Source organism: Salvelinus sp. IW2-2015, linkage group LG5, assembly GCF_002910315.2.
Source record: "Salvelinus sp. IW2-2015 linkage group LG5, ASM291031v2, whole genome shotgun sequence".
Taxonomy (NCBI): domain Eukaryota; kingdom Metazoa; phylum Chordata; class Actinopteri; order Salmoniformes; family Salmonidae; genus Salvelinus; species Salvelinus sp. IW2-2015.
The window spans coordinates 33,514,394-33,526,628 of record NC_036844.1 but is presented as its reverse complement, the minus strand read 5'-3'; the positions used below and the strand labels follow the sequence as shown (position 1 = coordinate 33,526,628).

At 44.1% G+C, this 12,235-nt stretch overlaps 3 protein-coding genes across 3 annotated transcripts in view; 2 read left to right on the top strand and 1 right to left on the bottom strand.

The window, feature by feature from the left end:
• LOC111963734 (nucleolar and coiled-body phosphoprotein 1) overlaps nt 1–4,970 on the top strand; it is a 15,935-nt gene extending 10,965 nt beyond the window's left edge. The window contains exons 17-23 of the mRNA XM_070443498.1: nt 780–879; nt 1,007–1,201; nt 1,562–1,647; nt 1,804–2,062; nt 3,227–3,721; nt 3,812–3,912; nt 4,170–4,970. Of these exons, the coding sequence (XP_070299599.1) occupies nt 780–879; nt 1,007–1,201; nt 1,562–1,647; nt 1,804–2,062; nt 3,227–3,721; nt 3,812–3,912; nt 4,170–4,199 (1,266 nt within the window). The 3' untranslated portion in view covers nt 4,200–4,970. The remainder of the gene's footprint in view (nt 1–779; nt 880–1,006; nt 1,202–1,561; nt 1,648–1,803; nt 2,063–3,226; nt 3,722–3,811; nt 3,913–4,169) is intronic.
• Nucleotides 4,971–5,243: 273 nt separating this feature from the next.
• Nucleotides 5,244–7,161, bottom strand: ndufa2 (NADH:ubiquinone oxidoreductase subunit A2). Its single transcript, XM_023988288.2, has 4 exons — nt 7,122–7,161; nt 6,252–6,401; nt 5,550–5,656; nt 5,244–5,438 (listed from the first exon to the last, which is right to left on the bottom strand). Exons 2-4 carry the CDS (start codon nt 6,353–6,355, stop codon nt 5,323–5,325), a joined length of 327 nt encoding a protein of 108 aa, XP_023844056.1. The 5' UTR covers nt 6,356–6,401; nt 7,122–7,161; the 3' UTR covers nt 5,244–5,322.
• On the top strand, nt 6,430–11,641 carry ik (IK cytokine). The gene is made up of 17 exons (XM_023988287.2): nt 6,430–6,676; nt 7,223–7,289; nt 7,530–7,628; nt 7,771–7,830; nt 7,970–8,137; nt 8,236–8,350; nt 9,003–9,073; nt 9,198–9,244; nt 9,345–9,508; nt 9,597–9,708; nt 9,823–9,871; nt 9,982–10,211; nt 10,331–10,406; nt 10,546–10,629; nt 10,750–10,807; nt 10,927–11,015; nt 11,192–11,641. The coding sequence occupies exons 1-17, from the start codon at nt 6,646–6,648 to the stop codon at nt 11,400–11,402; spliced, it is 1,731 nt and encodes a 576-aa protein (XP_023844055.2). The 5' UTR covers nt 6,430–6,645; the 3' UTR covers nt 11,403–11,641.
• The last annotated feature ends 594 nt before the right edge of the window (nt 11,642–12,235 follow it).

Genomic DNA, 12,235 nt, shown 5'->3' with positions numbered 1-12,235 from the left:
CAACGGTATGTACAGTACAGGTGATGTAGGGATTCATGGAAACACAGTCCAACGGGTATGTACAGTACAGGGTGATGTAGGGATGTTATGGAACACAGTCCAACGGATGTACCGTACGGTGATGTAGGGATGTCATGGAACACAGTCCAACGGGTATGTACAGTACAGGTGATGTAGGGATGTCATGGAACACAGTCCAAACGGGTATGACGGTAACGGAGCAAGTTGTGAAACACTTGTCCACGCGCATGTCTATAGGTCACACACAGGATAAGATACCAACAAGGCTGAGTCTATGATATCTAATACCCACATGTAGTACGGCGGTCCAGATCTCTAAAGGTACCTGACGTTGAGTACTTCCACCTAAACACACCAGTGCCAACGTGAGTAAGCCGTACAAGTACAGGTGATGTAGGGGATGTTTGGAACACAGTTCCAAACGGGTTATGTACTAGTAAGTTGATGTAGGTGGGGTCGAAGTATCTCAGGAACACAGATCCACGGGTATGTACAGTACAGGGTGATGTAGGATGTCATGGAACACAGCCTCCAACGGGTATAGTATACTATGTAGTACATGACGTCGACCCTTGCTCGTCCAACGGGTATGTACAGTACAGGTGATGTAGGGATGTTATGGAACACAGTCCAACGGGTATGTACAGTACAGGTGATGTAGGGATGTCATGGACATTCTTTCCGGACTGCTAATTGTTCATTTTTCCACCAACACCATATGGGTTCTTTATTCATATTTGCACTTCATGCCTTGACAGGAAGTTGAAGCTGCTCCAGTCATACCTAAAACTGAAGCAGCAGCAGCTGAGGACAATAGCAGTGATGATCCAACCGATATTGAAGGATCTCCTCCTGAAGGTACACCAGCCCAGACCTCACTCATGTCATGTGTTGTTTTCTGGTGCTTTTCATTTTGCTTGGTGTAGTTGCATTTTGGTTAGTTCTGTGTCTGTGGCTATCTATGACCTCCTCCTTTCCATGACAGTCCCTGAGGTGGACACACCCCCTGCCTCTGGGTCAGAGAGTGCAAAGGAGGAGGAGGTCCCAGAGAGTCCCCAGAAGGTCCTAAAGACAGACACTTCTTCAGAGAAGCCCAAGACAGAGGATCAGATAGTGACCTCTACAACATCAGAGGACAAGAGTGACACCCCTGAACTCCCATCAGAAGCCCCTGTTACGGGTAAGACCAGCCATTTCTCCCCACCTGGTCTAGAAGAACCATACGTGGACTCCACTGACAACTTGGATCACTTTATAGCTGAGGCCAGAAAAGATACAGACCACACATCATAATACAGTATCAAAATTAACAAAGGACAGGAACATAAGCTAAGTAAAAATGAGTGTTCAACGAAAGTGAAACACAGAGAGAGGACAGTCAAAACAGAAACACTGTTCATAAAGTTTGGGGGAAAATTAAAAAAGATATGACTTACCATCATCTTGCAATGAAATAACTGAGAGGGAGAACAACAAGCAGAATACAGTCAAACAAGTAAATTAGCAGTCTTATGAAATGTATTTTTAAATGTATCTTTAGCTGCTGAGATCAGAACTGCTTTAGAAGAGGAATCAAAGGAGTGTGTTGACCCAGTTATCCCCAATTCAGCATCTGAAGACTTGGAGGTAAGTAAAGTAATCAATGATGTAACCATGTGTCTGTGAGACACCCTGTGCACAGCTGATATGAATCAAAGTGACCAAATGCTTTGATTGAAGGTTTTGCTTTGATCTAAATAATATTCTATTGTTGTTGCCCCTCTGTTTTTCGTCACCATGTAGCCTGAAAAAGTGACCATTGAGACAGTTGCTGAGACAATCCCCACAGAGACAGAGGAACCACCCACAGAGGAACCACCCACTGATACCCCAACACCTGGATCAAAGAGGAAGAGGAGTAAAGAGACAACGGACGCAACTCCCAAGAAGAAGAAGATGAAGAAGAAGAAGGGGGAGGTTGAAGAGAATGTGCAGCCTGCAGTAGAGGAGGATGGTGGTGAGTCCAGTCTGGACACAAAGCGGTTGGAGCTGACTCCATCAGGTACACTATCCAGAGCTCTCTAACCCTGTTTCCGGAGAGCTACCGTCCTGTAGGTTAACTTCAACCCTGTTCCTGGAAGGTTACTGTCCTGTAGGTTTTAACTCTAACCCTAATGTAGCACACCTGATTCTAATAATTAGCTGATTGATAAGCTGAATCAGGTTAGTAACAACTGGGGTTGAAGTTAAAACCTAACAGGGGGTAGCTCTCCAGGAAACAGGGTTGGAGTTAAAACCTACAGGAGGGTAGCTCTCCAGGAACAGGGTTGGAGTTAAACCTACAGGAGGTAGCTCTCAGGAACAGAGGTGTGGAGTTAAAACCTACAGGAGGTAGCTCTCCAGGAACAGGGTTGGAGTTAAAACCTACAGGAGGTAGCTCCAGGAACAGGGTTGGAGTAAAACCTACAGGAGGTAGCTCTCAGGAACAGGGTTGGAGTTAAAACCTACAGGGGGTAGATCTCCAGGAACAGGTTGGCGTTAACCTACAGGAGGGTAGATCTCCAGGAACAGGGTTTGCGTTAACCTACAGGAGGGTAGATCTCCAGGACAGGGTTGGCGTTAAAACCTACAGGAGGGTAGCTCTCCAGGAACGGTTGGAGTTAAAACCTACGGAGGGTAGATCCCAGGAACAGGGTTGGAGTTAAAACTACAGGAGAGTAATCTCCAGGAACAGGGTTGGAGTTAAAACCTACAGGAGGGTAGATCTCCAGGAACAGGGTTGAGTTAACCTACAGGAGGGTAGCTCTCCAGGAACAGTTGGAGTTAAAACCTACAGGAGGGTAGATCTCCAGAACAGGGTTGGCGTTAAAACCTACAGGAGGGTAGATCTCCAGGAACAGGGTTGAGTTAAAACTACAGGAGGGTAGATCTCCAGGAACAGGGTTGGCGTTAAACTACAGGAGGGTAGATCTCCAGGAACAGTGTTGGAGTTAAAAAAACTACAGGAGGGTAGCTCTCCAGGAACAGGGTTGAAGAGCCCTGAGAGAAAGAGGCACAAGAGAAAGCTAATGATCATTAGACCTGGACCATAAACAACCCTTAGCCACTACTAGGCAAAGGGTAGGGCTAGGGATTGCTTTTTATTACCTGCTAAATAACTGAATGTAACCTGTAACCATCATCTATAGTCAACATTTCTGTTACATTGATTTTCTCCGTTTTACAGACGATTCCAAGGTGGATACCACCCTGGCTTCAGAGTCTGGCTCCACCACTCTTGTTCTGTCAGCAAAGTCCCTCAAGAAAAGGAAAAGAAAGAGGGTGAAGAAAAGAAGAGTGGCGAAGGCCGAGAGGGAGTCACCGGAAGAGGACGAAAAAACAGACTTCGTCCCAAAAAATAAAAAAATWAAAAAGAGCAAGAAAAACACAGCAGCCACCCTGACACCACCAACCAACAACCAGACCAAGGAAACTCCAAAGACCACAGCTGCTAAGAGGCCTCTTCCTCCCACCCCTGAGCCGGAAGAGCTAGAGACTCCCAAAAAGAAGAAGAAGAAGAAAGTCGCAGAGAAAGGGAGCGCTGTGAAGGAAAATACAACTCCAGGCATTGAAATAAAGAAGAGAAAGAAGAAGGCTGCTAAAGCTGAAAACACTGTGAAAGACTCTGCAATCTCAACTCCTGAACCGAGCCTGACACCAGAGACCCCAAAAAACAAAAAGAGTAAGTGCAATACGGGACAAACAAGAAAGGTTGCTTCTCTAAGTATTAAGTTAATTTGTTGTGTGTTTCCATTATGATTGGGTTCTACAGAGAAAAACAAGCTGACAGAGAAAAAGGGGAAAATGAAAACTGCATTGAAAACACCGGTAAAAGCCTCAACAGGACCTTTGCCTAACACAGAAGTGACTAAGGTATGGGACAGAAACACTATCTGGGGCATAGGTGCATATCAATAGAAAATTATGAATTATGCAAATAGTGTTATTTGGATGCATAAAATAGTTATAATAGCACTATTTCCTTTTTTCTTTTTCTTAAGAAAAATAAGTCCTCCAAAAAGAAATAATCCAATGGTGAAATTTCAGGTACATGTACATCATATATTTTGTAATTTTCCCAAAGCCCAAAATGATTTACATAATTTCTCAAATCTAATGTTACTTTGCAGGAGATGGTGGATTTCTTCTCCAGGGAATGAAGTGGAGCTGCTGACGTCAATCAGAAGACAATCACACTGGTGCCTGAGGTTTCAACCAAAAGGGGAAACTGGAGTTCTGGCCTGTACATGTACTTAAGGTTCTACACATGTATTTTAGGGGAACATCTGTATTGTGTTACTAACAACACAATCTATGTTTTAACCATATATTCTATAAGCTTGCTAAACCAGGCATGTATTGACATGAAAAAGGCAAAATACTCATACCATTCTATTTGAAGTGTTGAATAAACGGGACACAGAAATTAACACATTTGCACAGCCTGATGGAACGTAAACCCATCTTCAGTGTATTTGCCAAGTCTTAACTAATGATAAAACAATCGTTGAGCATTAATATGTCCTTGGTCTAGCATTGCTGTCTAGATAATGTTGTAGGGTGTAGTACTCTTGCATGTTGTGGGTTTTAATTTCTGTTCTTTAAGCTGTGAACACTTCCACACAATTATGTGGAAGGTAAGGGATTGTTAGGACTCTGGGAACACTTGTAGCAAATGTCACTCCAAATACTATACTATGCACCTCACAAATCCTATTGCTGAGCCCATAGCCTTGTGTTTTAGCACTTATTTTAGACCCATACACCTATGCAGAGGAAGGTTCTGGAGAACCAGAGGAGGATAGCTGATCTGACTGTCTCAGAGAATTTGCTTAACTCCCATGTTTACAAACCAGTTTGTCACAAACTTTTCTTCCATTTGTCATTTCTGATTGTTCATTGTTATCAATAAAAATGGTTTAATCTCTTAATCTGGTTTCTTTATTCATAATCTTATTATGAAAGTGTGAATTTATATAGCATGAATATAAAATCATATTGTTGCCAGCCACTTGTGTATCTTTCAGTCAAATGCTGACTGGTCAATTCTCTCAGACCATAATTGGGAACATTGAACAGTGCTAGCCTTCTGTGAGTTTGACAGTAGTTTTTAACAATAGACTTACCAATATATGCACATGCCTATGAATGGAATGTAGTTCATATGAACACAAACCATTAAAACATATCAATGCAGCAGCATATCACAAGTTAGTACTCAGATTTATTAGAACAGCAATAGAGCTTTATGTGATACAAGTCCTTTACAATCCACACTCCATCTCAGTTGGAAAGGTGTCCTCGGGGAAGCGGAGTTGGTGTCATAACTGTCTCCAGCACCTTAGCCACTTGGTCAGCATTCATGTTGTCAAGGGCCACACTGCTCTCCTTACCAAAATCTGCAATACAGGTACATGAAAGAACCAAATGAATGCATGGCCATAAACATTGCATTTGACATACAGCGGTGACAGATGTGAGTCGCCTAGCTACTGAAACAATGTTCTCACCAGATCTTGCCCAAAGCTTAGGCTGAACACCTGAGCACTCCCTGATGAGGATGGGGAATGTGGGGTTTGCCTTCTTCAGTTCCACATAGTGCTGTTCCACAAAATCCCTGGAGAACATGGAATAATAAATAATCAAGTGAAATAACTTGTACAATATTTTTTTACTATACGAGTTCATAACACTGAAATAGCTAGCTAATAAACAAGGGTTTACTATTTATCGTATTAGTAAATGTTGAATATTAAGATACATAATAGAAACGATGTTGTAGAGCTGTAGTTAGATACATATGCGTGATCTACAAATTATTTCAGATGAGTTTATTCTATATTCAATTGCGATTGTTCGTTAACTACTGTATGTTTACATGTAGCATGTCTGGCAGGCAGAATCGAATTAGTGGAAACAAGACTGTTTTCAGGGCAGAACTGGTTGCAACGAGATACTGTATTATCGAGTCGGGGACAAGTTTAGCATTTTAGCTAACCCTAACGTTATTTAATTATCATAACCTGCTGCGTAAGTTCTCCTACCCTGCTACGAAAAGTCACTRCTGCTAATGAGAAATGCGAGTATCCACTAGGCGTCTGGCAGTAGATTGTGCTAGCTACGAGGACAGCTTTGTGACCGCTAGCGAAGACAAGGTAGCTAACTATTTCGATTTCATGAAAATATGACTGTTGTCAAATTAAAAATATTACCTTGCTCCTTGACTCGCAGGCGATGTCTGGCACAAATGTAGACGAATCTCTCTAAGGTTTTTAGCAAGGTTAGAGCCAATACCTCTTACTACGGAAGCGGCCATGATGGTTCACCAGCTTTAGATGAATGTTCCTGAACCCACCCACTCTCTATATCAACAAATCACATTCAAGAAGCTTTGTAAAATTCGAGAATTCACCCAATTACATTCTACGTTTAAGGTTGACGTAACGTTTGCGCCGCAAATCAAGACCATACCAATCGAATGTTGACTGTCATTTCCGTTTTCATAGCAGCACACATCACCATCAACAACATAGCTAGGATTATAAATCTAGCAATAGTTGATCACAAACTTTTTGTTTTACTTGAGTGAGACCAACTTCTTTCAACATGCCGGAACGAGAACGAGGAGAACGAGAGAGTAAGTTGAATTTATTTGGCATTGTGTGAGCTAACGTCAYCTAGCTAGCCAACTAACAAAGATAGCTAATGTTAGCTAACGTTACTACTGATAACTTTCCCCATTTGTGCAGCTAACGTTACTGAATATTACGTTTACACGTTGCATTAGCAATGTAATATAGCTATAGGGATTCATATTTCCAGACTCAAAAGACAACCGTAACTAACTAGCTAGGGGTGTTTGTTAGCTACCTATCATAGCTTGCTAACTAACTAGCTACTGTTAAATAGCCTGAGTAGCCACTGTTTGGCCATCTTGCAAAGAAAAAGTAACCTCTCAATTACCTCATTTTATATGTATCTGCTCAATATGTCTATTTTGATAGCCATTCGTGAACTCTTAGCTAATTGGTGTTTTACTGCAGTGGCATCAACCACGTATTAATTATTTAGTACAAGTTAACCTCATTCGATGCAGTCGAAGTGAAGCGCGCACCAATTGACACAGTTGCCAGTTCTTCCCGGAAAAATGGCGTCTGCAGGTAGTAACGTCTTTATTTTACAGCGGAGTCGTTCTCCAACCCTCTGGCTCCGGATGGGCATGAGGTGGAGGACCACCGGTCAGCACTTCAGTGAGTGAGGCTTTTGTTGCCGTTTACAATATTTGCATGACAACACATTTGGTCACCACATCAACTTTTGGGTCATGAGAACAGAGGACCCAGTGTGATGACACTTATTGAATATGTCTGAGATATGTTTTGATTGTTTCGCTGTACATTTTGGATGAGTACGAATGGTCTGAAAGTCTTCCAAGACTATGTTAGACTACACATACTGTGTGGCTTAACCCCCCCACCTTTGTTTACCAGGTCCAAGCTGACAAATGAGGACTTCCGTAAACTTTTGATGACCCCTCGTGCCACGCCTTCGTCAGCTCCCCCATCCTCCAAATCCTCCAGACATCATGAGTYAGTGATGGATTTACAGTACCATAGAGTAGTCCGTTGGATCATGAATATATTAATGAAATGGCAGATTTGGGGATTGTTAAGTCCAAGTACACAGTCTTTTGAATCAACACTTGTAGAACTGAATTTGCTTTTTTTACAGGATGCCCCGGGACTACAGCGAAGAGGATGATCCTGCAGCCCGTAGACGGAAGAAGAAAAGGTGATTCTTTCATTAAGGGTGGCAGAGTCTATAATAACTGTTTCTCTTATTATTTGATTAAACTGAATGTTTGTTGTCACACTGCCTGAGGTCTCTCAGCTGTCACCAGCTGACCTTTGCCCTCTGCTACCCCTATCAGTTATTACGCCAAGCTGCGTCAGCAGGAAGTGGAGAGGGAGCGGGAGCTAGCTGAGAAGTACCGTGACCGTGCCCGGGAGCGTCGTGATGGCGTCAACAAGGACTACGAGGAGACAGAACTCATCAGCACAACAGCCAATTACAGAGCAGTGGGGCCCACAGCCGAGGCGTGAGTTTCCCATAATGCTACTGTCTACTCCCCACCGGGAGTGGTGGTGTATGGACGTGTTCTGTATGAATGTCCATGGTGATGTATTGTGTTGACAGGGATAATTCAGCAGCTGAGAAGAGGCGGCAGATGATCCAGGAGTCTAAGTTCTTGGGTGGTGACATGGAACACACTCACTTGGTGAAAGGATTGGATTTTGCCCTTTTGCAGAAGGTCAGTCTACTGTCCTTTTCATGATGCTAAGGTTCATTAATAAACAGAAGCTGCCCGCCCAGATTCTTGGTCTTTGCCATTAGAATAGCGTTTTAAGTTCCGGGGGGCTGGTCTAGTGACAGTTCTGCTGCCCCCTGACCAATATGCCCCTAAGGGCTGTGGTTTGATTCCCTTTCCACCACTCACTCCCTGAGCTTTATCCCTCTTACTGTTTCCCCTATCTACATGTCTAACCTGGACCTGTCAATAAAACTGGAGTCATGTTTTAGAAAAAGGGGGGGYAAGAATAGCATTTTAACCTAAAATGAAGGAATCCGAAGATGCTTGAGCTCAGATGATCAGTAACACAGTCATGTAGTAGCTATAGAATGCCATCTATATTGTAGAAGATATCTGGTTTGAAGTATGCTGAAGCTGAGGTATGCTAATTCCTTGGCTGTTCCAATGGGACACACTGTCATTGCTCCCTCCCTCACTAAAAAGAGTGAAAATACCAAGTAGGTCACCCTGTTCTATCACTCCTGCAGTGTACACCCAGAGGTGAAGAAAACGTCCTCTGCTGTGCCATATTATGGAACAACTGCAGCAGAGTAGGGACTGTGTCGACCTACGGGAAATAGTTGTCATGAATATAATGCTTGTCTACTTGCAGGTGCGTGCTGAGATCACCAGCAAGGAGAAGGAGGAGGAGGATATGATTGAAAAAGTAACAAAGGAAGTCAAGTATGTATATTGATATTATCCCCACTCTTCATCATTATTTTCTCATAGAACATGTTATGTTCTTCCTGAACGAGTTCTCCAGTGTCCTCATTCCAGAGAAATGAACCTGTATTCTTTCCTCCAGGAAAGAGATTGAACCAGAGGAGAAAATAGAGTTCAAGACACGTCTAGGTAAGTAATAGTCATATTATCTACTGGAATTTGAGCCCATGTAAAGGTAAATCACTCCAGTTGGTTGGTGGTGTTGACGGTCTCTCTGCTCCACCCTCAGGAAGGAATATCTACCGGATCATGTTCAAGGGCCGCCAGTTTGAGAGGAATGAGCTGTTCCTGCCCGGCCGTATGGCATACGTAGTGGACCTGGAGGATGAGTACGCAGACACCGACATCCCCACCACACTGATKCGCAGCAAGGCCGACTGCCCCACCATGGAGGTCCGACTGCACTGCAGACCACAATAACATAGAATGTCTATTACAGTCATGGTTTATGTAGAGGTATGCGTAACTTTTCTCTCTTCAGGCTCAGACAACTCTCACCACCAACGACATTGTCATCAGCAAGCTGACCCAGATCCTGTCCTACCTGCGACAAGGGACCCGCAACAAGAAGATGAAGAAGAAGGAAAAAGGAGGTTGGCCTTTGATTGGTTCACAAATGGATACTGATTCCTACCCCGTTTTTCATGGCATCCGTTTGTTTATCTACAGTTCACATTTAAATGATTTCCATTGGTTTCTTCTTACAGGGGTGAAAATTGATGAGAAGAAAGTTCCAGGACCGGAGGCAGACGCAAGGTCAGTGGTGTGGCTCTCCATAAAGGCTGTTTTCATTGAATCACTTTCTGTTTCTTTGAAGATCTGTTGTTCCCATTGAACTCAAACCATTCCTTTCTCCATCCTAACAGCATCTTTGATGACATCGGGGACTACGCCCCATCTACCTCCAAGGCCATCCGGGACAAGGAGAAGGAACGCTACCGGGAGAAGGAGAAGGAGCGGGACAGAGAGAGGGAGCGGGACAGAGAGAGGGAGCGGGACAGAGAGAGGGAGAGGGACAAGGAGGAAGAAAAGAGACGCCACAGCTACTTCGAGAAGCCCAGAGCAGATGACGATGATACCATGGAGATTGAGACAGGTAATTCATCAACCATAGCATACAAATAACATGCTCTTTTTAAAATCTAGTATTGATCCCCATTCAACCCAACTACACATTCTGACCTCTGGCCTGTCTATCCTCTTTGGACCATACAGGTCCAGGATCAGTGAAGGACCAGATCAAGCTGATCAATGAGAAGTTTGCAGCAACTCCCCAGTGGCCAGGAGAAACATATCCTTTTCTCTGTTTGGGCCAGAGAGACACATTTATCTTGGCTTACATAGCTAGACTTGACAATGTCTTCATTCCCAGTATTTAGACTGATAGAGGGGAAATGTTTAGTCCGCTGACCTCCTTAACTGCGAGCTACTGCTGGGTCGCGTGGCCGTAAAGAGGAGAAGCTCGGGGACTTCTTTGGCATGTCCAACAGCTATGCTGAGTGTTACCCAGCTACGTGAGTCCCCAGATTCATCCATGTCACATCACTGTAGGGTGGACACTGGGCTTAATATACCAGGTCATTTGCTGTAGTGGGTGTACCTGTGTGATATGGGCATTCTCTCTCTGTTCTCAGTATGGACGACTTGGCTGTGGACAGTGATGAAGAGGTGGACTACACCAAGATGGACCAGGTTGGTGCTTCATCTTTTAATCCTTAGTCCCCTCCTAGATGGACCTTTGGGTTGATGGTCAGTTGTGTGTTGTGGTGTGGTTGACATACATACCTCCGTTTTGTCTCTGACCTCTCTAGGGTAACAAGAAGGGTCCTCTGGGTCGCTGGGACTTTGACACTCAGGATGAATACAGTGAATACATGAACAACAAGGAGGCTCTGCCAAAGTATGTTATCTTAGAGCTTTGTCTCAACAATGAACCTGGAATCCCTTGCTTCATACATTCATTACGGGACACAGTGATAGAAACATCATTGGATTCCCTGCCATTTCTATGAAAGGCTTTTAATCGGGCCAAGTCATTTAATATTAATTGCAGACAAACTGTGTTCGTCCTTTCAGGGCTGCTTTCCAGTATGGCATCAAGATGTCTGAGGGGAGGAAGACTCGCCGCTTCAAGGAGACCAATGAGAAGGCAGAGCTGGACAGGCAGTGGAAGAAGATCAGTGCTGTGAGTGGGCGGTTTAATGGCTCTGTTGTTAACAGGGTTGTGAGTGGGCGGTTTAATGGCTCTGTTGTTAACAGGGTTGTGAGTGGGTTGAATGCTCTGTAGTTAACAGGGTTGTGAGTGGGCGGTTTAATGGCTCTGTTGTTAACAGGGTTGGGAGTGGGCGGTTTAATGGCCTGTTGTAACAGGGTTGTGAGTGGACGGTTTAATGGCTCTGTTAACAGGGTTGTGAGTGGACGGTTTAATGGCTCTGTTGTTAACAGGGTTGTGAGTGGCGGTTTAATGGCTCTGTTGTTAACAGGGTTGTGAGTGGGTGGTTTAATGGCTCTGTAGTTAACAGGGTTGTGAGTGGGCGGTTTAATGTCTGTTGTAACGGTTGTGAGTGGGCGTTTAATGCTCTGTTGTTAACAGGGTTGTGAGTGGACGGTTTAATGGCTCTGTTAACAGGGTTGTGAGTGGACGGTTTAATGCGCTGTAGTTAACAGGGTTGTGACAGATATCAGGGTATACTGAGACATAAACCAGAAAAGGGTGTCTTATTAATCATGTGTTTTGTCTGTCACAGATCATTGAGAAAGGAAGAAGGCTGAGGCAGATGGGTGAGTACATTTCCTTCAGTCTGTTTTCATCTGACATCCAGTACAGTTAGTGTACATGACTCAGCACAGACTGTAAGTGGTAGCGGGAGAGAACTGAGAGCAGACAGACGGTAAGATGGTAGCGGAGAGAACTGAGAGCAGACAGACGGTAAGATGGTAGCGGGAGAAACTGAGAGCAGACAGACGGTAAGATGGTAGCGGGAGAGACTGAGAGCAGACAGACGGTAAGATGGTAGCGGAGAGGGACTGAAGCAGACGGACAGATGGTAGCGGGAAGGACTGAGAGCAGACAGATGGTGGTGGGAGAGGACTGAGAGCAGACAGACAGATGGTGGTGGG

What these genes read in the sequence shown, in the direction of transcription:
- ndufa2 (XM_023988288.2), bottom strand. Translation starts at nt 6,355, where the DNA reads ATGGCCGCTTCCGTAGTAAGAGGTATTGGCTCTAACCTTGCTAAAAAC. An exon ending in CCTGCGAGTCAAGGAGCAAG is followed by an intron (nt 5,657 to 6,251) that starts GTAATATTTTTA and finishes CATGTTCTCCAG; the next exon opens with GGATTTTGTGGAACAGCACT. An exon ending in TAAGCTTTGGGCAAGATCTG is followed by an intron (nt 5,439 to 5,549) that starts GTGAGAACATTG and finishes CCTGTATTGCAG; the next exon opens with ATTTTGGTAAGGAGAGCAGT.